The sequence below is a fragment of the Drosophila subobscura genome, chromosome E (assembly GCF_008121235.1).
Source record: "Drosophila subobscura isolate 14011-0131.10 chromosome E, UCBerk_Dsub_1.0, whole genome shotgun sequence".
NCBI classification, from domain to species: Eukaryota; Metazoa; Arthropoda; class Insecta; order Diptera; family Drosophilidae; genus Drosophila; species Drosophila subobscura.
Window position 1 is genome coordinate 2,284,696 of NC_048531.1, and position 24,369 is coordinate 2,309,064.

General features: G+C 46.0%; 6 protein-coding genes across 7 annotated transcripts; 2 read left to right on the top strand and 4 right to left on the bottom strand.

Moving 5' to 3' along the window:
• The first annotated feature begins 4,154 nt into the window (after positions 1–4,154).
• On the top strand, positions 4,155–8,533 carry LOC117891664 (nose resistant to fluoxetine protein 6). Of its 2 annotated transcripts, none has more exons than XM_034797229.1 (6): positions 4,155–4,254; positions 5,971–6,321; positions 6,388–7,225; positions 7,289–7,654; positions 7,722–8,265; positions 8,330–8,533. In XM_034797229.1, the coding sequence occupies exons 2-6, from the start codon at positions 5,997–5,999 to the stop codon at positions 8,459–8,461; spliced, it is 2,205 nt and encodes a 734-aa protein (XP_034653120.1). In that variant the 5' UTR covers positions 4,155–4,254; positions 5,971–5,996; the 3' UTR covers positions 8,462–8,533. The 2 variants fall into 2 exon arrangements, with proteins under 2 accessions (XP_034653120.1, XP_034653121.1); XM_034797230.1 differs by having other exon boundaries at positions 4,164–4,258.
• A 310-nt stretch (positions 8,534–8,843) lies between these two features.
• Positions 8,844–10,556, bottom strand: LOC117891667 (translation initiation factor eIF-2B subunit gamma). The gene is made up of 4 exons (XM_034797232.1): positions 10,336–10,556; positions 9,759–10,267; positions 9,560–9,700; positions 8,844–9,488 (listed from the first exon to the last, which is right to left on the bottom strand). Exons 1-4 carry the CDS (start codon positions 10,490–10,492, stop codon positions 8,922–8,924), a joined length of 1,374 nt encoding a protein of 457 aa, XP_034653123.1. The 5' UTR covers positions 10,493–10,556; the 3' UTR covers positions 8,844–8,921.
• Positions 10,557–10,728: 172 nt separating this feature from the next.
• On the bottom strand, positions 10,729–11,755 carry LOC117891668 (V-type proton ATPase subunit D 1). The gene has a single exon (XM_034797233.1). It carries the CDS (start codon positions 11,672–11,674, stop codon positions 10,934–10,936), a length of 741 nt encoding a protein of 246 aa, XP_034653124.1. The 5' UTR covers positions 11,675–11,755; the 3' UTR covers positions 10,729–10,933.
• Positions 11,756–12,767: 1,012 nt separating this feature from the next.
• LOC117889973 lies at positions 12,768–14,142 on the top strand. Its single transcript, XM_034794539.1, has 3 exons — positions 12,768–13,402; positions 13,476–13,659; positions 13,716–14,142. The coding sequence occupies exons 1-3, from the start codon at positions 12,821–12,823 to the stop codon at positions 14,105–14,107; spliced, it is 1,158 nt and encodes a 385-aa protein (XP_034650430.1). The 5' UTR covers positions 12,768–12,820; the 3' UTR covers positions 14,108–14,142.
• Positions 14,101–15,890, bottom strand: LOC117889971. The gene is made up of 2 exons (XM_034794537.1): positions 14,596–15,890; positions 14,101–14,539 (listed from the first exon to the last, which is right to left on the bottom strand). Exons 1-2 carry the CDS (start codon positions 15,826–15,828, stop codon positions 14,183–14,185), a joined length of 1,590 nt encoding a protein of 529 aa, XP_034650428.1. The 5' UTR covers positions 15,829–15,890; the 3' UTR covers positions 14,101–14,182.
• A 1,388-nt stretch (positions 15,891–17,278) lies between these two features.
• On the bottom strand, positions 17,279–23,410 carry LOC117889972 (GATA zinc finger domain-containing protein 10). Its single transcript, XM_034794538.1, has 3 exons — positions 23,138–23,410; positions 18,518–18,982; positions 17,279–18,454 (listed from the first exon to the last, which is right to left on the bottom strand). The coding sequence occupies exons 1-3, from the start codon at positions 23,140–23,142 to the stop codon at positions 17,614–17,616; spliced, it is 1,311 nt and encodes a 436-aa protein (XP_034650429.1). The 5' UTR covers positions 23,143–23,410; the 3' UTR covers positions 17,279–17,613.
• Between the last annotated feature and the right edge of the window lie 959 nt (positions 23,411–24,369).

A 24,369-nucleotide genomic window follows, 5' to 3' on the forward strand; every position in this document is an offset into this window, starting at 1 on the left:
AGAGCAACTGTTCGTGCCAATATCCTTAGGTTCTGAGCCGGTCGCGTTCACCAGGACCACTAACCATACAGTTTAACCATACCATTTAACCATACCGTTTAACCATACCATTTTTATACCCGGTACTCGAAGAGTAAATAGGGTATATTGTATTTGTGCACATAACGGTTGTATGTAACGCACAGAAGGAAACGTTTCCGACCCCATAAAGTATATATATTCTTGATCAGCATCAATAGCCGAGTCTATGTCTGTCTGTCTGTCTGTCCGTCTGTCCGTCCGTCCGTCTTGTTTGTCGGCTAGTTCTCAGAGACTATAAGAGCTAGAGCCACCAAATTTTGGCACCAGACTGCTGTATGCTCACACTGAAACCAGTGTATTTCAAAAATGAGCCACGCCCCCTTCCGCCTCTGCAAAAGGGCGAAAACCTCCCAAATCTACAATTTTGAAGATAGCAGAAAACTAAAAACGCCATTCCGTAGGGAATGACCTTATCTATCAGACCACCAAATTGGGATCCGATTGGATCATTATTATAGCCACAATGAAGAAATTAATTTGCAGTAGCCAAACCCACCCCGTCCCGCAGCATTCACACTCTGCTTCGCGCTGTTTATGGCCTGGCCCCTGACACGTCACTGCCTCTGCCTCTGCCGCTGCCTCTGCCGCGACTCTGCAGTGTGTGTTTCTAGGGGAGGGTGGCGAGCTAAAGGAGCGTGTTGGCGTGAGTAATGTTGTTGATGTAGATGACAGATGAAGAAAAAATTTAAAATTTGGCAAATAACCGCTAAAGTGCAGATGTAGTACTGAGTGCCGGGTATAAAAGTTGTGACGCGTAAGAAGCGTCTCACACGTCCCTTCTCGTTAGCTCTGGCGTCCCTCCATAGATTTTGAATAGCAATTCTGTAAATGGCGCCCAATTAATGCACCTATACATACGTACATACGTACATATCAAAGATTAATATTTCCCAGACGGTAAACCCACAAAAGGTTTGAATCTACTTTTAAGCTACATCAATCAGCTCTTCAGATAATCAAAGTGCTTTACAACCTGATATAAGATACTTAAGTTTGTGAAAAAACAAACCGCTACCTCTGAAAAAACCTTAAAATATAATACAAGACTTTACAAATCCATAAATCCATAAATCCATAAATCCACAAATCCAAAAACCATAATTCATTAAACAATTTAATTCCCGAAATCTATCAGAAAGAATGGGTTTGGTTCCTTGAGGAAAAAAAAAGTTCGATTTTGTCGAGTAGTGTAATTGAAATGGTAAATTCATTAATTAATGCTAAACTTCTGTTTTCCAAGCTGCTTGTAAACTCAGGTTAGGATATTAACCTTTTCTCCGATTGACATATGTACATATGTACACATGAACATACATATGTTTTGATGAATTTAATTTGTTTTAAGTCCGGATACGTATTCTTAATCTCTCTTAATCTACACATATATTAAAAATATTTATGTATGTTTGTCCATTTGAAATAACATTTAATTGTTTCACCAATTTATGGCTGTTACATACTTATTACAAACATCCAATGAAAACACATTGGCGATAACTACGCAAATACATTGTACACATGCATGTACTATATAAGTAGGTGCTGCCATACTTTGGGTCAGAAAAAGATCCATTTTAAACTATGTATATTACTTAGAAAGTCATTTACGAGCTTACCAGGATGTCGACTTAGCTTTTTCCTGTCAGATCCTGCAGTTTTTAAGGGATATTTGCAAGATATACCTGTGTTTTGTGGGAAGCGTTGTTGTTAGTTTAGAAATGTGTCACATTTAAAATCTAGACTAAAAAAACAAAAATATTGTTAAAAAATGATCATTTTAAATTTCAAAGATTAATATTAATCATTTCCACTTTAAAAGTGCAGTTATTAGCTTTTCAGAACTGCAAAGTTATTACCGCGGAAGATCTAGGTGAGGTAATCAAAATAATGTAAAAACATTTTCATTTCTAAAACCACTTTGCTTTGTTTGCCCTTTTTATTTACTTTATGTACATATGTATGTACATATGTACCTGAAGTGTAATAGGGGTATATTGTATTTGCGCTCGAAAGTGCATTGTATGTAGCGCAAAGTATATAAGTATGTAAGTATATACATATGTATATTCTTGATCAATATCAATTGCCGACTCGATAATTCCATGGCTGTCTGTCCGTCCGTGTTGACGAGCGCCTGGATATCACTTACTATAAAAGCTACGGCATCAAAATTTAGTATCCAGAATGCTGTGATATCACACTGTTACAAGTGTATTTCCAAATTCGTCGCGCTCCCTTCCGCAGTATTGAAAAAAGGTTTGTCATCAGTCAATTTCTAAGCTCCAAAACTTTCAGAAAAAGTTAGTATGCTTCCTTGAGGGAGTATCGTGTCGGGTAGTTTTATTAGTTAAGCTTCAAATATCATAACAAAATAACTACTTATTACCAACCTTCTGAAATATTTTGTCTAATATTTTAGTTTGAGTCTGTTCGAGTGATAGCTAAAACTGACCTTATTTTCGGGCACTCACACAAAATACTTAAAATAAAAAACGTTTTTACCTTGAAGTCTAATTTTCCACTTTTTAAATAAGGAAGAGGATCTTGATTAATGGAAAAATATACTCTTTCCATAATCATTCGTAGCTGGATTTTTAAAATAATTTGTTGCATTCTAAATTCTTGAGTCTATTTCATTGTTTGGGAGTTTGTAATCAAGACTAAAATTGTTTTTCGTGTCGAGCCGGGCCTTTATAATATACATATGTACATACGTTCGATTTGGATTAATTTTCGGACCGATGCAACCACGTCTTCCCCGCCACCAACATTGAAAAAAATTATTAAATTTAGGTTTTTACATTTTTAATGTATGTAAAAACCTGCGGATCCTTTGCCAAGATTGGCTGTTTTGCCGTTTCTATTTTGGAGACATACAGTCATACAGACATGCAGTCGCTATTTTCAAAATTGCCCTAACATGCTGTCGCTATTTTTCAACAGACAATTGAAATTTGTTTTCTGCCTAATATTTGGCACAAGCCATGGTGCTGAGCGTTAAGTTCTCATCAACAAACGACAGCGGTTCAAGTGCTAGTAATGATAATTGCTAATAATGATAACTGAAATAAGATTGCCAAGTACCCAGAGAGGAAATTTAATAATTGTCTGCGAAAAAGACAGATCTTAAATAAAAAGTTGAAAGACGGCCTAATATTTACATATGTACATATGTACATATGTATGTACTATGTATGTATGTACATAAGTGTGTAGATTTTTGATCCTGTTATCATGGCGAAAAAATATTCCTACAAAGATTAATTTATGGTTTGGAAATGCTTGCAATCTTTTTAAAATATTTTTTTATACATTGACACATTGATGTAACTCCTGTTGACCCTGTTTTTAATATGGCTCTTTCTATTCTGGCCTGCGCCTTTGTGTTCATTTCATTGTGTGTGTAATTTCGTAGAGAATGTGCCACTAAAGTATTACTTCCGATTTCGTATGACTCCTTCCAGCTATAATTATCCAGGCTTACCCTGCAATGAGGATTCAGGAAGCTCCCGCACACGCCCCCTTCCCGAAGCAATGTCAATGAACGCTCGATCGACTCAATGAAAAACCAGAACTGCCTGATGATGAGTTGAGTGCGGTTCCAAGCGTGGCCTGTGACGCAGAAGCTCGATAATGCACGCCGTCTGTCAGATTCCCCCAAAAGGTCCAAATAAAATCAACAACAACGAGCACCATCAGCTAACGAACAGTCGCAGCCGAACAACAATTTCGCTTTCATCGCTGGACTTGTTGGTGTTTCAGGTTGTCTGAAATCTGGCGCTGGCGCTGGAATTGCTGCTGCTGGTGCGGCTGCTGGTGCGGCTGCTGGTGCGGCTGCTGGTGCGGCTGCTGGTGCGGCTGCTGGTGCGGCTGCTGGTGCTGCTGCTATATGTTCACGTGTTTCCAGCGCTCACGGAGTTTATAAAGGTTGGAGCCGCAGCGAAGGGCGACACAGTTTCTCGGACAGACGCGGACCTGCGCGACCAAACTTCAGAAACAAATTCAACAGAAATTCGAAATACGCAGGAGTTTTGTTTTGTTTTGGTTTCGATTCCGAAAATTACAAACAAACAAAGTCAAGAAAAAGAAAACGCAACAAAGTGTATCAAGCAAAGTCAATAGCTCAAGGATAGTTCTGTTTTGATTGGATATTTATTTTCCTCAGCTCGGAAAGTAGGTCAATTGTAATGGTTTTCTATCAAGCGCTCATACCCATGGATGTGGTTTAAGTGACTCCGGATTTAGTCTAAGAGACTGTCGAGTGTTGACCCATAAAAACTAAATTCAATTTGTGCCAAACATAGACATGACCCACATACGAGTTGCAAAAATAAGGAGCAAAAACAATAAATCAGCAAACTTGCTTATGCCATTTTCATTAATAACCAAACACAACGATTTCCATACAAATTCGATCCCGCAAACATGGCAAAACCGGAGTCAGCACGCAACTAATACTCGTATTAGTTACGTTACAAAACCGTCGTTTGTCCAATGTGTGGACAAAACCGGGCGAATAACTCTCGATCGGGACGCGATTCGCTGACAAAGTTAAGGTGAAGGTTCATTTGCATAGCCAAAAAAGAGATGCGAATCCGAGCGCAGATTTACCCTTGAAATGGTTTTATATCATCGAAAACCCATTAACTGCCATACACAAAATGCCAACTCGCTTGCCGTGCGGCTTACAACAACGCGTCTTAGATGCGATGGGATGGATTGAACAGATTGCTTTGGACTGAACTGCCTGAACAGTAATGAAAATATTGAATTGTTGTCCATACATGCGTTGATATGGCAAAAAGCCCCAGGCTCTGGCTGTCGATCAGCGTGCGAGACCTAAGCAAATAGTCGCACCATTTGCCCGAATGGGATAAGTATTTAAGGCAAACACAAAATTGGCTAGAATCCCAAATGTGTGCATGTATGTACTACATAAGTACATATGTATGCATGTAGATTCTGTTGCACGTTCCCGGGGTTTTACCACCCAAGGAATGACTAATCCCTTACTAAACTAGGGTTAATGGGAGTCCATCACGAAAATAGACCTCTCTAGTCGTTGGCCTTTGCTCAATAGAGAAACAATGAACCCCCAATAGTTAGTTTGAGCATATATATCGCTTGTTCTTTGAGCTTTTCAAACAATCAATACTTGAGTTCGAATGAATCAGCAGCCAGTGACAAGATCGAAGGGGATTATGCCTTTTGGCAGCCCATAAACCTTAAAGTGACGACCGTCCAGTCCATTATCTGAACAAGCTCATACGAGTATGAATTTTTTGTGCGATTTTTCACTTGAATATAAAACTAATCCGCTGCAATGTGGCCTACGTCCCGTGATGGCATTGAGACGCACTCAGGCCTCGGATGTGGCTAATTGGTGTTTGAATTGAACTCTACATTGTCCAGTGTGCCACTTACAGCACTCACAGCACATCCATGTTCTGCGATTGCTGAGTTGGGTTGCTGGGATAACACGTGTTCCGCTCGAAGCATCTGTCCAGGCCCGGGCCCGGTGACCGTGCCAGTGCCAGTGCCGCGCCTTCTTTTAGAGGTTTCCGCGGTTTGCGGGGTCTTTGGTTTCGGGGTCAGCGTCAGCGAATGTTAGTCAATAGATGTACATATGTATGTATGTACACACCTGCCTCCCCGAGTATTTCCCGGTACACTGGAGCTACGACCACAGCTCAGCTCCAAAATGCATCGAATCTATTCCGGTAGGAAGTGTACTCTTCAGTGTAATTGTTTTAGTCAATGTTTGTGTGCCGCCATCCGACTCCTCAAGGGTCGCTATTGTCTCTATGAAAGTACACGTACTCTCACTCATAGCGTTGTCATATTTATGGGTAAACAGGTGTTCAACTCTTCAACTCTGTCATCTTTCAGCTCCCGCTCGTTAGCGGCCGATCGGCATGGGGAGAGATTGGAAAGCGGCCCTCATCACACTTGGGATCTTTGCACTCGCTGCTGATGCTGCCGTAAACGAGTCCACGCCGCGACAACATCGGTATAGTTACGGGCAGCTCAATGCCACCCAAGCCCCTCCGCCGACTCTGCCGCCGGCCCCCCGGAGAAGCCCTCAGCTAGACAGACATCACGAGGCGCATCTAATTCGCAGCTCAGTCATCTTCGGCCTGACCAAAGCCGCCAACGAGAGCAATGTGAATGGCGCGTGCCACACCCAAATGCAGCAGGTGCAGCGGGGCATACTCAGCCGGCAGCCGTGGGCCATGAAAGGTGTGTTGGGTCGATGTCGATTCCAGCCTACAGCTAACAATTTCCTCTGCCATACTCCCATTTCAGTGCTCGACGCCTCTGGGACCAAGCCGTCGGGCTTCGTGTTTGGCCAGAACTACTGGCTGGGCAGCAGTGCGGCTTGCAAAGGAGTTCAGCGTCCGGTGGGTATCACTCTCTCGAGGAACTACGAGCGGGTCATGCACTACGGCATTCTGACTCAAAGCGCCCCCTTCGAGATGGACTACCGGATGATCTACATGCGGCACAGCTCCCCCTGGCAGGTGGAGATTAAGCTGATGTCTGAACAGATCCTTCACATCGGTCTCTGCCTGCCGAAGGCGTGCGCGTCTGAGGAGGTGAAACAGCTGGCCAGGGAGTACGTGGCCGATGGTAGCTTCATCGAGAACGACATCTTCGACATGCGACCTGAGGTGCTCTATATGAAGGATCTGAACCTGAGCAAGCGGTTCTTCCAGCGAGCGTCCTTCAAGCTTATGGTGGCCTCGCTCCTGGTCACTGGAGCTCTGACGCTCTGTGCCCAGCAGCTGCGCGTAGCAAAGCGTGGGGATGAGCCCAATCCCGGACTGGCGCCAGTCGAATCGGAGCTGTGGCAGGCTCTGGACACCGTCCTGAAGTGGCAGCCATTGCAGCGTCTAGTATCCTGCTACGATATGCCCAGCAATTGGAGGAAGATCTTGGCCACCAGGGACAACAGTTCCGGAGAGATTCCCATCATGAATGGACTACGTTCGGTGTGCGCGTTCTGGATCCTGGTCTTCCATGTGGTTTGGTACATGTACTTCACTGTTCACAACAAGACAGTGCTCCTCTCGTACGCTGAGAAGGCCTTCTTCCAGTACGTCTCCTCGGCTCCCCTCCTGGTGGATGTGTTCTTCACCATCAGGTAAGTTTCCCTCAGTTTCGTACATAGTTGTCACTGCCTAATTCTGGATCCGTACGTGCCCAGTGGCTTCCTGCAGACCTACAACTTCCTGCGTAATGTCAAGCTAATTGAGTCAGTGCGTCGCAATGGCCTATTCGGCAATGCCAAGCTCCTCGGCAAGCTGCTGTTCCACCGATACCTGAGGCTGGGCCCCCTCTATCTCATTGTCATTGCCAGCGTGGACCTGGCATTCGCCTACATGGGAGACGTTTCTCTCTACCACATCAACGAGCGGTACGATGAGCTGTGCACTCAGCACTGGTGGAGGAACTTGCTTTTCATCCAGAACCTCTTTGATCACCGCGAGCTCTGCGTCAACTGGAGCTGGAGCTTGGCCTGCGACATGCAATTTTTCCTAGTGGCGAACCTCATTCTCTTTGTCTATGCCAGGTGAGATATTAACTAGCATATGTACATGTACATACATATAAGCCTTACCAGCTCATCTTTCAAACAGACATCCGAAAGTGGCCAAGCTGTTAACGATCAGTGGACTGCTGGCCACCATCACCTGGTCCTATGGCATTGGTATCAACAACAAGTTCGAGTTCTCCTTCGACGCCACATACGCCACCGGTACCCAGATCTATACGAATCCCATTGTTCGCGTCCTACCGTACATTATTGGGGCCATTGCAGCCTGGTGCCTGCTGGAGCGGCGGTTTCAGGTGGAGCTGAGTGAGCAACAGACGCGCTGGCTCTGGCACTGCTCGTTAAATGTATTTATATCTTGCATTTACGCGACTGTCAGGCGGGATCTGGGCCGTCTGCTGACCACCTCACTGTTCGTGCTGGGACGAGGGATCTTCTCCCTGTCCGTGTGCTGGATGATTCTGGGCAGTGCGACGGGCACTGGTGTGTGGTGGTCGCGCATGCTTGAGGCCAAGTGCTTCCAGCATCTGAATCGACTCTCGTATGCTATTTACCTGGTGAATCCGCTGGTGATTAGCTTCACCTATAGTCTGACCAGTGCCAGCACAGACGCGGATCCCTTCATGCTGGTGGGTTATAGTCGGTCGTTCGTTCCAGCTCAGCCTTTTTAACCAACTTCATACTTGCTTTCAGTCCGTCGTGTCCTGTGGCTTCACTCTGATTGTGTACCTCGTTTCCATCGTTCTCTCCTTGGCGTTTGAGGTGCCCTACAGCAATCTGTCGAGCTTGTTGCTGCGGCCCAGCAGTCGGCAAAAAAGCGCATAAACTGTGATTATCTGTAATTCTTCTAAGTCAATTGTTAATAAGAAATTCTAGCTCATACGCAAAGTCCTTTTGCATTTTGCTCTCAATATACCAAGATTCCTAGAATCAGAAACAAGTAGGAGCAATCCCGAACCTTAGCTCAGCCAAAGGACGGTTATGGCTGGTCCCCGAACGAGAAAAGCATGTGGTGAAGTCGACATCTTACAGTAAATTCTCCTGGTAGAAGGTGTAAGTAAATTAACCTTCCCCTGAAATCTACCCATTGTGTACTGCCGCTCCTGCTCTCTGTCTCTGCTGGCAAGGAAGGAGCTGACACGCCATGCGACGGCCTCCCCTTGACAGCTCCAAAATCATGGTGCGAGTTTTGTGTACCTATTTGTAATATTTAATGTCCTGATAGCCGAATCCGCCTTCTAACTCAATTCGTTAATAAAGGAGAAGCCACATTTAAGTTAGCTGCTCATTGTATGTCTATCTCCATGTACTGGTCGGCGTTGGACAGATGCATCGCCTGGCTCTTGGTGCCCTCGTCCACCACGTAGTTGGGGCCGATGATGCAGTTCTTCAGGACAGAGCCTTTCTTCACGTGCGCCCGATGTCCCACGATGCAGTTGTCTATATTGCAGCCCTCCTCCACAATGGCGTTCGACATGACGAGCGAGTTGCTCACAATGTTCTTCGGATTGATGACACAATTTGGTCCAAAAACACTGTAGTTCAAGGAGGTCTTCTCCGACAGCTTGGCGTTGTCGGCCGCTATGATATCCTTCGTCTGCGTGGACTTAACCAGAGCCCCGGCAGCGATCAGCGGATGCGCTTCGCCGCACAGCTCGATCCAGATGCTGGCCAACTTTCGGTTGATGGCCAGAAAACTGAGCGTGCTGTTCACTCGGACTCCGATGGCATCCTTTGGGGCCTGGACGGCATAGCAGCGCACAACGTCCCCGTGATAGGGAACATGCGACAGCGATTGATTAAATAGCGACGTCTGCGTGATTTTCTGATCCAGAGCCGTGTGCGGGACATACTAAAGCAAATATGGATTTGAGTGAATACTCCTCTTGAAGCTTGATGGGGTTTTGAAATTTAAATCCTTACATGTAGAACGTTGTCCTCGAGCTTGGTGACCAGACCCACTTCAGATGTCGTGTCCTGAACAGCCTTGGCAGGCCGCTTGGCATGTTGTTTCTTGATGAGATGGGGCAGGAACTCCCCCTTGAACGTTGAGATATTTTCCTTCTGCAATAATAAAGTCTCGGATAAGAATGCATCCCTCTGGGAAAACTGTAGTAAGTACCCTGTGTAGATAGTTGATGACCCACTTCTTCAACACATAGATGTGGGCATCTAACAGACGGCTGTACACATCCAGCTGTCCCTTGTTCTTCAGTAAGTGCCTCTGGATGTTGAGTGTGTCCTCGCAGTCGCTGGCAGCGGTCAAAAAGGCCAGACGCTGGGTAGCCGAATGAACTCCAATCACATCGCGCTCCGGCTTGTGCTTCGTCTTTGGCCCCGGCATGACCACATCCGATTCGAAGCCGCTCTTGAACAGAAGGAGAGCTAGCGCGGCATCGTGCTCGCGGAACTTGTTTATCAGCGGGTACAGGCTCACATTGCTGACAATGTCGCAGCTCACAACCAGAAAGTCCGATTTGATTTTATCGTATATGTAGCGCAGGCTGTCCGCTGTGCCGAAGTCGCTGTCGCTGGGAATTGTGGCATAGTCGACCTTCAGCTTCAGGGGTGTGTTCTCCAGGGCCAATTGAATTTCCAGCTTCTCCTGCTCCAGAACCACCACAATCACCTCTGTAGAGTAACCCAAGAGTTCAATATAAGTTTGAATCTACATTGAGTATACTCATAATTGCAATTACCGGAAAAGTTGTGCTGTTGCAGCATATTCAGGGGATACCACAACAGCGGAAAGGGCCCCACCGGCAGCAGGCACTTGGGCGCATCGCCGAGGACTTCGGGCAGACGCGTGCCTCGACCGGCAGCCAAAACTACAGCCTGGAACTCGGAGTTGGTCATTTCGCAATCAATTTAAAATTATTCAGCCAGATAGACGCGTGCAATCCAAAAATCCAATCAACGTCACACAAGCAGCTGTTTAAATCCGGCGCTGTTCAACACTATCTCTATGTTTGCAGTCATGTGACCGCCTTGCATTGTTTTTGCCATTGTATAAAACAAGTCAGATGACTGTTTTTCCAACTTAAAACCGTTTATTTTGATGCTCAGATTACAGGAATTGCAACACAACACACAAAATACGTTCTATGGAACAACAAAACTTTAATGCAGGATGCAGCACAGCTCTTACACTGCACGACAAAAATGGAATACATACATTTTTCTTATTGGAATAGACTACATACATTAGTTTGTGGTTTGCTTTTTGCGAATTAAAATGGAACAGAAAAATAGTTTAACAATAGTATTGCTGGAATATACACACAGATTGAATAATACTTAGAAGAGCACATCATCATCGCCCTCGTCGAGAATGTTGGCCTGTTGGCGTACATCGATGCCCTGCTTCAGTAATTCCGCCTTCTTGGCGTCAGCCTTGATTCGTGCCTCGCGCTTCTTGTCCTGAATTTTCTTGAGGCGATAGAACTCCTCACGCTCCAACTCGTCCAGCTCGGAGATGATGTAGGCCAGAGTGCGATCAATGCGAGGAATAATGACGTGCTCGATGGCGTTCACACGGCGGTTGGTGATCTTGATGACCTCGTCCAGCGTGACGAAGGACGTTTGCAGCGAGGCCAGCTCCACGAGTAGCTTCACAGCGCTCTGGTAGTTCTTCTTCAACTTGGCCAGCTGCTGACCACCGCGGGCCAGACCAGCCAGTTCGTAAGTATCAGCGCCATCCGTGTATGACTCAAAAACGGGCAGTGTGACACCAGCTACGTTGTCCTTCTTGGTGCGAATCTTGATTTGTGCCTTGGTCACGTTCTGGAGCACCACCTGGTTGATATCACCCGACGTGAACTTGGCCTCGGCCAGCGAAAAGGCGGCTTCTTTCATAACGTCGCCCATCAGGGTCTTGGTCTCAATAATTTTGCCCAAAATCATGCGAAAACGCATCTGCAAGGCATCGGCCTTCTTTTTCAGCAGGCCATGGCCCTTTTGTGCGCCTGCCAGTCGTGCCTTCATCAACATCTGGGCACCACGGGACGGGAAAATCGGTAACCTATCTTTGCCAGACATTTTTCGGATCTTTTTTTTTATGAAATTTGCAAGTTACACGAATTACTCTAGTGCGCACCAAAATCGACGATACTGAAAAACAGTGTGACCGCGGATTTATCGATAACATACACCGCCTGACCCTCGGAAAATATGACCGTATATTTACACATTGCACTATGGGTTAAAAGCCCGATTTTTTGGCATTACCCCCAAAAAAAAGCTAGACCTAGACAAATTGGCACGAATGATAGTTAGACTAAAGAAGAATTTCGGAAAAAATGTATTCCCCATACGAACTGAAACCCATTTACGTGGTATTTATTTAAAAAAATGTACTCAACAGATTAATTATGATAAAAGATCCTTTAAAACATTTTAGAACTTTAAAATATATATATTTGATTGACTGATTGAATGATTGACTTGTTAAATGTAATTTGATTGGAATCGCTCCAACGTGCGATTACATTTCGCTTAGTACTTGTTTACCTAAGTTTAATCTTCAGTAAGACAGGTTCGTCAATACTTTTTAGAGTACAACATATTTTTGAGTCTGCTTCACGATTGTTGTTGCTGCATGAGTGAACTCATAAGCATCTGCAAAATTTTATATTATCCGAAAAGGTGCAAAAAGGCATTACCACACATGTTTCTATAATAACAGGTTAATAACATGTAACTTGATCCTTTGTGAAGTGAGTGCTGAACAAAAGTAATATTCCACAGAACACTCGTGCAATTTTAAGTACTCCGTAAAAATCTTCTAAAACCAGTTTTATTATATCTTGATATTCAGGAATCAGAAAATAAAGTCGCATTCAAATATTTTACCCAAAAATAATTACATTAATGCCAAAAATGTACCCATAGTTCATTGTGTAAAAAAGTAAATATGCATGAAATGAAGCATAGTGGGAATGAAATGCAGAGAAATTGTTTCTAAGAAAATCTTGTTGTTACAAAAGTAATCCTCTCGAAAAAGATATCACGAAAGCACGATTTTTAGCGTCAAATAACAACCGAATAACATTAAATATACCGTGTCTGGCAACCGCCAAAAATCAATATTCCGACCAGTGCTAGTAAGTGGAGGACACCACAGCTGATCGACAGTTTATTCAAAACGTAAACAAATAAGTCGTGGATCTGACCTGGTGCAATACAATGTTGTTTTTGCCACGGGTTTGGACACCACAAGTTCGTAGCCACATCCGGTACTACGCCAAGAAATCCAAGTCTCAGATAAAACCGCCAATGGCCGACACCGTCCCAAAGCAAGTGGTGCACGAGGAGATTTTCCGTTATGTAAACCCATTTGCCAGGATTAATGTAGTATCCGATCTGATATTGCGCGTCAAGTCGGCGGATGTGCATCTGTATACCAGTGGTAATGTCTTTATAGCACAACTGCACGGCTGCAAGCCCAAAAACACAAAAGTCTCGTTTGATGTCCACGTTTCCGACGATGAAAAAATCGTTAGTGTTTCGGTAAAGAAGTCGGCGGAGAAAGTATCACGATTCGAGTGCCACCTTCAAGTACCGGTGAGGTCAGACGTTTTCATAGAAGGAGGAGACAATGTAAGCGTTGAGGGCATACAGAGCGAGTGTCTTCAGGTCAAGGCAGAAGGTGCCATAGTTACCAAGAATGTGCGGGCCACAAACATTTCGCTATACAGTGAGAATGGGAACATCAGCTGTGAGGGTACTCTGCTGGGAAAATCCACCGAAATTGAAACTCACAATGGTGTAAGGATTTATACGCATAGCATATATGTACATATGCATTTAGTTGAATTGCAATGATTGTTACACGTTTCAGAATATTGAGTTGGACAAGCTGCAAGGAGACAGCCTGAAGTGCTCTACCAAGGCAGGCAACATTGTCACAGACTGTTGCTATGTGGAGCAATCAAAATTTCAAACAGAAACCGGTCGACTGGAACTGAGAAATGTCCACAAGAGTAGTGAAGTGCATATCCATCAGTCCGGCGAGCTCAATATGAGTGAGTATGAGAAAGCAATTACCGATTTCAACTCCTATTTCACTCTGGGATTGCAGCTGGAGTCCATGGAAATCTGCAGGTGGCCACCAAAGGAGGCAGCTTAAATCTGCAGCTTTCCGAGTTGATGGGGCAGTGCAGTATTCTGGCTGATAACTTGGAAAACGACGCCGTTATACACATATCAGAAAGCATTGAAAACGAGTCGAACATTGACGTAACAGCCTCTGAGGTCAGGTTAGACGAAGAGCTAGAGCATGTGGCACATGCGCTTAGCGAAGACAAGAGCAAATTTGTACTCAGCAATGTGAACAAGCATCAGCGTCTGACTGTCAGAAGTACTGGAGAAAAAGGTGTTCGCTTGGGAAAGCAATCCTGGAGCGACATGATGCGACAGAAGCTTCAGGATATGGCCACTAAAAATCTAAAAGAAACAAACACTACTCATTAAGTTACGAATATATTGTGCTGTAAGCTAAAATATCAGTCCTTTCTTTTTGTTTTTCCTATTAAGGAGGGCTATCTCTTAGGCTTGGCCCGATTTCTTATCTAAAACTTCGCTCAGACGCTCGTGGGCCTTCGAGAAGAGCACATCCTGCTCAGCCATTAGAGCGGTAATGAAGAATTTGGTTTTGCTGGCGTCAATGTCTTGTAGATTTTGAATGTCCTCCGCATTTCTTGCCTTGACAAGCATGCACGCGAGCAGCCGCAGCAGCTTCGAGGAATTCTCCACATACTGCTCCTTGGGAGCTTCATCCTCCTCGTCCTCAAAGTCATTGCTGTCTGCATTGCCTTCGGTGTAGTTTTCTACGTGCTGTCTTAGTCTTGACCACACTTCTAGCAGATTTCCGAAAGCATCTTTTTGATAGAAATAATTTAGGCGCTGGAAAGAGGCAAGGAAATTGATTAGGGTTTCAGGACTCATAGTCATGAGCTTACACTAAAAATATGAGCCACATCGTCGAGATACTCTTCTTGGCGTTCGCCCAATGGAATGAGCTGCAGGGGCTGCAGAAGGAATTCCAGAATCCGCGATAAGCAATTTATGATGCTGGGGGCGTAGACATCCATCGATGCCTGCGCTTCAGGCAGTTGAACAAGAATGGTGCAAATGTTGAGGTAGGTTTGTATGATCTCCACATCACAGGTTATTTTGGGGGAACATGACTCGTAGCCGACATCAGCGTCTTCTTCGGTATCTGGTTCGACGGCCTGTTCATCACCTTCCGCCCCGACTTCATCAGCCATCTTCGCCTGATCATCGCGCATGAGGCGCAAAAACGAATTGTTCACCCCCTCGCAGAGCTCTTGCACCAGGAAAACCTCCGCAAAGGGCTTCAGCTTGACTGTAGAGTTGGCATTTTCCTCCTCGACCAAGGCACAGCTGGCCAGGACAGCATTGATGGCTTTCAGGGCAGCCGTAAGGAGATCATCGCTCACCGACTGCTGCAGAATGAAGCCTAGGTTCCTGGCCGAGCCATCGAAGGCGGCGAAGCAGACGTACCAATCTATCGCAAACTGCTCCTTTCCGCTGGTCACATGTACCATGATGTACTGATACACACGCATCAGTTGTATCAGCATGCAGGTGTCCATGCAGGTGGCCAGCTTGAGGAGGGTCTCAATCCACTCCGCGTTTCCCGTCAGCTGCTCCACGCACCGAGCTTGAGCACACATGTTGCCCAGCAGACCGATGAGGATCTCGTAGAGGCGCATGTCATCGCTTCCGGATATGGCGTACATAGCCAGCTCGATGGCATCGTTTTCCAGCAAGAGAGTCACCACCTCCGGCGACACGGACATGTCCCACACCTTGCACAGATCATCCTCCAACTCCTGCCCCAGCGACCCCGCCTCTTGTTGGCTGAGCTTCATTAGCGTCAGCAGTATGAAGCGCCTGCTGTACATTGTCTCACCCACAGCATCACCACGCATGCGCTCCAGGAGCTCCTCATCGTTCTCGTCATCTGGTTCGTCGTCGTTGCTCTTAACTGCATGGGCGGGCGGGGGAGTGTCTGATTCGTTGCTGACACTTGCGCTGCCGCTCCCAGCGTTGTTTCCTTTCTGGTTGTGTTCTGCTGGCAGCGTTTCGTTGCTTGACGCAGCTCTTGGAGCTACGCCTCTGTTACCGTCACCGTTACCGGCGGCAAGCTCGACATCTTCGTTTGGCATCTGAATTGGCAAGTTAAACGATTTTGTTCTAATACGCACCAAAAAACTCGCCAAAAATTCAGTGTGACCGCGGAGGTCTTGATAAAATATACCGAGAGTAGGGTTGTCAAATATATACCAAAATATCAATATATCGATATCTTTAAAAAGAAAAAGAAATGTATGTATGGTGTGATATTTTTTTTTTTAAATATCAATATATAAATATTTTTATGCGATCGTTTTTTGGTTTTTTTAAGTTCGGTAACTAACACAGGATCTTTATAAATATTTGTATTTGTGCACAGAAGTGGAAGTATGTACCCCACAGAAGGAAATGTTTTCGACCCCATTAAGAATATCTGTTTTTGATAAGCATCAATTTCAGAATCTGTTGGTGCGTTGACTGTATGGTTAGTGGTTTGGTCCCAATTACCAAGAAAGCCAACGGAAAAGACCCGCAAAAGAATTTTTCTCAGAGCTTTCTAGAAAAATGGGAAAGTGCAATTTATGCAGCAGTGGTTGTTTTTGTGAGGTGTGCGAAATAGAAATATGATCTTCAGGATTTGAAGGAGATTTACTCAAAAGGATTATAACTGTAAACCAAAGAAAAGTTGAATAAGTCAAATTAAAAACACAGAAAAGTGGAATAAGGGTTAAAGATATAAACAAAATATATCACCGACATGATATTTTTTCTATATTTGACAACCCAACTTGGGACTCTCAACAATCTAACTTATTAAGCATTCTATTTCTGGTGTTCGTTCGACAAACAACTCATTTTTGAGTTCAAAATTTTCATTAAAATTTTGTTTCTAATATAATATTCAACATAAAGTCATTGCGGACTCATCGTCTGCGACCAACCAATTTCGATGTAGCGATTAAATAAAAAAAAAACCTATTAAGGAATCTTTATTTTATGGTATTGGTTAAAACGATTCCCGTTTTATTGTTCATAGTCTGGTCAATCATAGACTAATTTGAGGAGTATGGTCCATAGAAGTTTAAGTTGAAGTCTAAGTAATAAGTAGTGCCTTTTTTTTAGATTGACATGTTTTCTACCTATGCAAATGCAAGGATATTAATTTTGAATGTGATCCCGATACGTATTCTCGTAATATACTGCCCGATGCATACATATAGCTCAAACATTTAGCGACTATTTTTGTAATTTTGTAATTTTCTAATGTTCCAAATTATTGTGGTACATATTTCCAATTTATCTATCCTAAACTCTTTGAAAAAAGTATGACTTCTCGCTGCAACACATTCTAGGTGTCGCAAATCAGTGTCAAATTGATGTGGTTTATACAAATATTAGTAAGTCCTTTGACTTAGTTAATCACAAGCTACACAAGCTACTAAAAACTACATACATACGTGGTGAACGAGGGCTCCAAGAGCCAGGCGATGCATCTGTTTAACGCCGACCAGTACATGGATAAATAGATATACAATGAGCAGCTAACTTAAATGTGGCTTCCTTTATTAACGAATTGAGTTAGAAGGCGGATTCTTCTAGCAGGACATTAAATATTACAAATAGGTACACAAAACTCGCGCTATGATTTTTAGGCTGACAAGGCGAGGCCGTCGCATGGAGTGTGTCAGCTACTTCCTTGACAGCAGAGACAGAGAGCAGGAGCGGGAGCACAGCTTAAAGCTAATAGAGAGTGGACCCCAAAACTGGCGTGGGAGGGAGGAGAAATGTACACAATTGGTGGATTCCAGGGCATGGGCAGGGGAAGGGGAAGGGGAAGATGTGGGCGTGGAACGACAAGACTGTTTGCTCACTCCTCCTCACTTCCTGCGCTCGTAGAGGTACTCATCCTCGTAGTACCTAGGCGTTGTGGCAATGAACACCTGCGGTCGGCGCTGCTGCAGCGAGATGTTAATCTCCTCGGGCGTGCGGAAGACCTGCTGATGCTGCTGCTGCTGCAGATGCTGCAGCTGTGGAGCGGCAGTGAAGAAGCGGTACGGCGCCGGCGTTACGGTGGGCGCCAATGTCTGGGGTCGCTGCTGGTGCAACTGCAATTGGGGGTGGTGCAGCTGATGCAACTGTAATTGTGGCTGGACAGTGGTCGTGGGCTGGGGCTTGCGATAGGCCAGGGTGGTCGGTTGCGGCTGCGGCTGCGGCTGGTGTCGGATCTGTGTGGGATGTGCCTGCTGCTGCTGCTGCTGCTGTTGATACTGGACGCGGACTTGAGGCTCCTGCTGATGCTGAATCTGGGGCTGCTGATAGGCGATCACTTGACGGTGTTGCTGCTGTTGGGGTTGCTGTTGCTGATGATGCTGCTGCTGCTGCTGGTGCTGAGTTCGTGGCCTGGGCGCCGCCGGCAACTCCTCCTCCTCGTCGTCGTAGCGCTCGTGCTCATAGTAGTTCTCGGGGAAGTAGCGCTCCGAGTAGCGGAGCGTCACGTTGGGCTTGCTCTGGTGCTCCTGCAGGTTGATGGGCTTGTACAGGTAGTCGTTGACGATGTGGTACTTGGAGGACTGCTTGCAGATGTTGTCGTGAGAGGGAGGCATGCAGATCAGGTGGATCTGGTGGAAGGTGAACCCCTCTGGGCAAATCCACGAGTGTTTCTGGCTCTCCTGGCAGTAGTGGAACACCTCGCAGCTCAGCGACTCGTCCGCGTAGTAGCTGAAAACAGGGATAAGTGAGCATCACCTTGAGCGACCGACCCATTGATAGGTACTGTCTTACCCAGAGTTCCTGTCCGTGCAGCTGAAGGACGACTTGCTAAGTAGCGTGGAGAGACGGTCGGGCTCCTCGATCTCCTCCTCCTCCTCCTCGCTCTCCTCGCTCAGCGGCTTCTTTTGTAGCTGTTGCTTCAGGTAGTTGTTCTGCTGCTTGGTGCTACGATTGATGTACACTTGGCGAGGCGCCTCCTCCTGATCCTCCTCACTGTACTCATACTGCTGCCGCTGCTGTTGCTGCTGCTGCTGGTGGTGTTGCTGTTGCTGCCTGTAGGCCAGATGCGTCTGGGCTTGCGTCTCAAAGTCATCCTCCTCCTCGGCGCCGCTGGCGTTCACGTCCAGAGAACGGGCCGAGAATCCCTTTGGCTGAGCTGTGGTGGCCGTGGCCGAAGGTGCTCCCGTAGCGGCTCCATCCACGCTGGCCCACAGGCCGGTGGCAACCGCCAGGACTAGTAGCAGGGCTGGGTGTGTGCTGCAAGAGAAACAAAGCCATTAAATGAGTCAATCCCAAGTCATTCCACCTATAGACACGTAGACAGGCACTTTATGATATGGGAAACTCTGCGGCAAGCAGACAATCAAGAAAGAAGACCCACAAAAAACGCGGGAAAATATTTTTGCGAACCTTTTTTCTTGTTTCTCTCGACTCGCATATGCCGCCAAATTGCAACCAAAGCCCCATCGGATCGTCATTGGCATCGGCATCTGCAGCAGCCCAGCGACCAGTTATGCAAGACCAGACCAGGCCAGGCCAGGCCAGAAAACTTGTTATAAGGTAACAGCAAGTCCCAGTGCCAGTCCCAGTCCCAGTCGCGTACCGTCCCATCCCGTCCACCATGAAGATGCCACAGAGGCTGAGAAGCCTGAGAAGCCAACAAGGAAAGTTCGGCTTTGGAAGTCATAGAAGATGGAATGCACTTGGCAAAGTTGCAGCGCATCCATCGAAAGCTTCAAAGAACAGTCTGGAAAGAGGATAGAGTGGGAGAAGGAAACCCCTTTTGTTTGGTACATCCTTAGGGACGATGGTCTGTGCTATAGCTGATGTACCCTCTTCAAGGGAGCACAATGAAGATGCTCAACTTGCCATTTAATCGAGACCCACTCGCTCACACACACACACAGATCACGGATCACAGACAACTTTGGCTGAATGTCAACTGCTACTCATACGCATAATCTCTGCCTGAGAGAGGCATTCCTGACCGATCGCTGGTGCTGGTCAGTCAGTCCAATTAGCTAACGTTACGTGCCCGTGCCTGCCTCTAATTGAGGCCGCAGCTTGGAAAGCCGGAGTAACAGTCACAAATAGTTGAGCAAAGTGAAATAAATGTGGCAATAAAAGCAAAAGTCCGAGCCAAACTTTTACTTTTCCTGCCAATCGAATTTCTCGTCGAATGGCTAAGTGGACTCAACCGTGCTGGTCGCTGATCGCTGGTCGCTGGCCGCTGGCTCTGACTTTGAATCTTTGCATCTCCATCGCGCTTAATTGGGGCAAGTTAATAAAGTTTGACCTGCATGAGGGCTGAAAAGTGTTTGATGTTCCAGACATGGAGTTTTCCAGCTGCGCTGCCATTTTCAGTTTCATTTGCAGTTGCAGTTGCAGTTACAGTGGGATGGATGCACCTTTGAACTTTAGGCAGCCTCTGGCTGAAGATGTGCAGCCTACCACCGCTTGTTGCATTGTCACTGTCAACGAACCTTTTGCGAAATGTGCCTGGGAATCACTCCATCTTCATGTTCGGCGCCAGAGACTGCGCTTTCTTCTCGCACCTGCCCCACATGCAAAGAGTGCTCCACCCTCCCCCCATCATTGCCATTCCGATCATTCCACCTATGGCTGCTGCTCTACATGTGGGGCACTGCTCGGGGCTCAGCACTCTCGCTGGCAATCGCAGTCGTAATCTGCGTTGCATGGCATGGCCAGTCCAGCCAGTCTGTCTGCCATAAATGGTGCATTAGTTGCATGTCTCGGGATCTGACTCTCTACCTCTAGCTCTAGCTCTAGCTCCAGATGGAGACTTTATCGTACTCGTACTGCCATTACATCACAGCCAGGCGGCAGAGACGATGCGTTGATGGTCTTCGTTCAGTACCCCTTAGCAGTACCCGCTGCTCCCCCTGCTCCCCCTGCTCGACCACCTTTCAGCCACTTCTGGCATAAGACCACAAGACAAGCAGAGAGTTGGTTTCGTTACACATTACATGCTCGTATTCGTACTCGTACTCGAGACTGACTTGATTTTTCTCTGCCGCAGACTTTTCTTGCGTATGAATCTGGTGCTGAATTGTATCTCTTACGAGCCACCAGCCACCAGCCTCCATGTGGGCTCGGACTATATTTGCCTTTGATTTCCTTAAACGTTGGGTGTGCGTCATGTTAGACGGACATTTTTGGGTGACATAAGCAATAAGCAACTCTTACGACAGAGAGCAGCAGAGCAGCAGAGTACGCCACAGCATCAGCCACCACCTGCATTTTGATGGGTTTTTTGGGTAATTATCAGATTGGATGGATGTCACTTTAGATTCCTGTTCTTCCCTTATTGTACATATGTTTAGTCCCTCGAGTACGAGTGCGAGTACGAGTTGTTACAATTCCAACTCTGGCTCTTTTAAGCATGTAATTTGCTTACTTTAACCAGTCGAGTTTGTTGCTCAAGTCTTTTGTTTTCTCTGCATTCCCCACTGCAGACTGAAGGGCAGGGGAGACGGGCAGGCAGGCAGGCAGGCATGTGAGCTATTTTATCTGAGAGCTTAATTAAACGCAAGCTCGTTAACAGCCCTCCCGAAGCCATTAGACTGTGTGTGTTACTGTGTGTGTGTGAAACACACACAAATAAATTACATTGCACCGCTTTAATTTCGACTTTTTTTCAACTTTTTCCAGCTTAAATCTTTTTGTAACAAATTAAACTCTGCTAATGTGCGTGCAGTTAAGGAGGTGAGGTCTGGTGGAGTGGTGTTTGGTGTTTGGTGTGGGGTGGATTTTTAATGTGCTGGAATTTTACGTTTGGCTGATTTCGGGGCATCTAAATAATGTGCTCCACAATTGCTCGTGGCAATGGATTTTATGTTTCTTTTCTCTCGTACTCCACTCCACTCTCTGTCTTCGTTTGTCTTTTGGTCTTTCGCTTATAATTTTCACAAATTTGTAACCGTTTTGGGGCTGACCTTCGCCATGCCTGGGCACTGCTTAGGGGGAGGGAGTGGGAGTGGGAGTGTGTGCGTGTGCTTTGCGTGTGATGTTCGATTACATGACAGTCAAAGTGCCATTGGGATCCCATCCAAGCAAAAGTAAAGGACATTCAAGTACACAAATTGCATTCAAAGCACACATTTAATGCTAACCTTTTATGTCTCAGTTCTTTGATATACATATGTACATTGTATATATGTACATTGTATATATGTACATACATATGTACGTACATATGTATGTTTCTGTAACAGATCGACATGGGTATATTGTTCGTTTACAAGGACTCAGAGATTGCCGCCCCTCTTAGATGGTCATGATACCATCAAAGACTAATAGCCAGAAGGCAGTCGCTGGGGCTGGGTGGCTTTGGGGCGTGGCATCATGGCGTGGCATGGCACGCTTGGGCAATTGCGCATGTCTGTGCGTAACTGTAATTCCAAACGCTGACATATTGCGTATACGCCCCGTGCATTTGATACAATTGCCGTTCATATTCGCCGTTGCTTATGTAACCCATGCGTATGAGTAATCCACACGACGTTTTAGAAAGGACAAGTCCCCGATTATGTGAGGCAATTTATTGTGGAGATTGTGATCTACATCTCCATCTGTCTTTCCCTGTATCCCTCGCTCTGTGCCTCTTTGCAGAGGCGTGACCAGGTCCAATCGATTCCTAATCGATTGATCTACTTTGGCTGTGAGTAATTCAGTCCGTCAGCTGTCGGTGCTGCCCGGCCTGGACATCGGATTGCTTGCCACAAAAGCAAACACACATTTTTGGCCACAAACTCTCCCTGCCTGCGATTAGGTAATGGGCTTATGCTTATCCCCCCTGGTGTAGTATTGTGGAACTGGTGAACTGGTGGAGCCGCAGCTGCCACTACTACCAGCGTCTAGTGACGGTACTTGGCTGTCTGAATGAACTGTCAGTGCCACAGGCGGGCAAGAGACCAACAAAAACAAAAACAAAAACTCCCACGCCAACACAGAGACAGCAACAGAGACGGCGACAGAGCAGAGGCAGACGTTGGTGGAGGAAAACAAACCCAAGAGACACGCTCCAAGTACGAGTCGAGTTTCGTATCTGCTTCTGTTGCAGTTGCAGTTGCAGTTGCATTTGGCTGTGGCTCGTATGTTGCTCGATTTTGAAATCTTTCAAAAGAATATTTCGTGGTTGGTTGCCAAGCGACACAAGACGGGGCTGAGAGAACGAATCGAATCCCAGAGACCCAAACAGACAGAAAGATACTCAGACAGAAGTCAAACAATACCAAAATGTTAATTATTGGTTGAGGTTGCGGCACGAATTTCTGGGTCTCCGGTCTGCAGGGCCAGTCCAGTCCAGGCCCAGGTTCGGGTCTCGGGTCTCGGCCTATGATTCATTGCCGTCTGCGGGTCTGAGGGTGGGGATGGGGGCTGTACACTTACTGCATTCTGTGGCAGACGCCTCGTAGGTAGGTATCCAAATAATGTGCTTGTCCTTTGGGCAATATCCTCTTGTGGGCTGGATCAAACGTAACACTGCACTCACTTCTCGTTCACTCGATGTTCGGTCTCGAGTGGGGGTTCTTGGGCTCGATCAGAGGAGTCTAGTGTCTTTCTTTCGAGTTGCCTATTTAACACTGAGTTGCACTTGGGCAGCACTTTTCTTGTTGCTAGCGGATTGCTAACGGTTCGCTCGTCTGGCTCAAACAACTAAATGAATGACTTTCTTTGGCTGGTTAATGCTTTATACCAAAAAGTCGCCGCCACACTCGGCCGCAGCCAACCGCCCAACAGATCGGGCCCCAAGAGCATGATTTTCGCTCTCTATTATTTCTCTCTCTCTCTCTTGCCTCTCGAGCTCTCTTGACTACCCCCAAGGGGTATGAACAGGAAGGTAAGGTGGTGCGACACTCTTTTGTTTATGTGTGTGTGTAGATTGGTGAGTGGGGAGAACCTTTTGCTAATATATCTTGCTCACTGCCCCCTCCCTCCCTCTGTCTTTCTAGCAGAGAGTGGCTCCAAAATTGTATTCGAATTGAAACATTTGAGTGGAATTTCGTTCGCCGCCGTCAAGTTCGTTGCCGAAGTCTTTTGTTTTGGTGTTTGTTGGTTTCGTTTCTAGAACTGTATGTCTGCGCCTGTCCATTAGTCATAATCCAATTGATATTACTCATGCCATATAGCAGCATAATTGAATGCTCAGTACATGTACATGTATAAAACTAACTGCTGCACTCTACAAATTGCATTTTGGTATACCATTGGTATTGGTATTGGAATTGGAATTGGATGGGTCCCTAACTGGCTGGCAGATAGAAGTCACTGCCTAGATATGTACGTACATAGTGTAATTAACATTTTCACCGCTGATTTTCTCAGCCTTCGCAGCGCATTTTGCATGTTTGCCAGATACGAGACGATACGAGACGATGCGATACGATGCCAAGTAAATGAAAATAAAAATCATTTGCGCCGGTTTCTGCAACGAGGCTGCGATGCTCCCACAACGCTGAGGCAGACCACAGAAACCTGTGCGGCAACCCATCCATCGAACGAAATGCTAAAAGCTAACCCAGCCACACAGTACAAAGATACACACCGATACTCGCACACGGATGCATTTGTTTAGCTAATATGAATTAATTTACAATACTGCAAACGCCTACAAGTGCTGG

What these genes read in the sequence shown, in the direction of transcription:
- LOC117891664 (XM_034797229.1), top strand. Translation starts at nt 5,997, where the DNA reads ATGGGGAGAGATTGGAAAGCGGCCCTCATCACACTTGGGATCTTTGCA. An exon ending in GCAGCCGTGGGCCATGAAAG is followed by an intron (nt 6,322 to 6,387) that starts GTGTGTTGGGTC and finishes CTCCCATTTCAG; the next exon opens with TGCTCGACGCCTCTGGGACC. An exon ending in ACGCGGATCCCTTCATGCTG is followed by an intron (nt 8,266 to 8,329) that starts GTGGGTTATAGT and finishes ACTTGCTTTCAG; the next exon opens with TCCGTCGTGTCCTGTGGCTT.
- LOC117891667 (XM_034797232.1), bottom strand. Translation starts at nt 10,492, where the DNA reads ATGACCAACTCCGAGTTCCAGGCTGTAGTTTTGGCTGCCGGTCGAGGC. An exon ending in GCAACAGCACAACTTTTCCG is followed by an intron (nt 10,268 to 10,335) that starts GTAATTGCAATT and finishes GTTACTCTACAG; the next exon opens with AGGTGATTGTGGTGGTTCTG. An exon ending in TCGAGGACAACGTTCTACAT is followed by an intron (nt 9,489 to 9,559) that starts GTAAGGATTTAA and finishes TATTTGCTTTAG; the next exon opens with TATGTCCCGCACACGGCTCT.
- LOC117891668 (XM_034797233.1), bottom strand. Translation starts at nt 11,674, where the DNA reads ATGTCTGGCAAAGATAGGTTACCGATTTTCCCGTCCCGTGGTGCCCAG.
- LOC117889973 (XM_034794539.1), top strand. Translation starts at nt 12,821, where the DNA reads ATGTTGTTTTTGCCACGGGTTTGGACACCACAAGTTCGTAGCCACATC. An exon ending in AAATTGAAACTCACAATGGT is followed by an intron (nt 13,403 to 13,475) that starts GTAAGGATTTAT and finishes TACACGTTTCAG; the next exon opens with AATATTGAGTTGGACAAGCT. An exon ending in GTCCGGCGAGCTCAATATGA is followed by an intron (nt 13,660 to 13,715) that starts GTGAGTATGAGA and finishes CTGGGATTGCAG; the next exon opens with CTGGAGTCCATGGAAATCTG.
- LOC117889971 (XM_034794537.1), bottom strand. Translation starts at nt 15,828, where the DNA reads ATGCCAAACGAAGATGTCGAGCTTGCCGCCGGTAACGGTGACGGTAAC. An exon ending in ATGTGGCTCATATTTTTAGT is followed by an intron (nt 14,540 to 14,595) that starts GTAAGCTCATGA and finishes GCCTCTTTCCAG; the next exon opens with CGCCTAAATTATTTCTATCA.
- LOC117889972 (XM_034794538.1), bottom strand. An exon ending in TGCACGGACAGGAACTCTGG is followed by an intron (nt 18,455 to 18,517) that starts GTAAGACAGTAC and finishes CCCTGTTTTCAG; the next exon opens with CTACTACGCGGACGAGTCGC.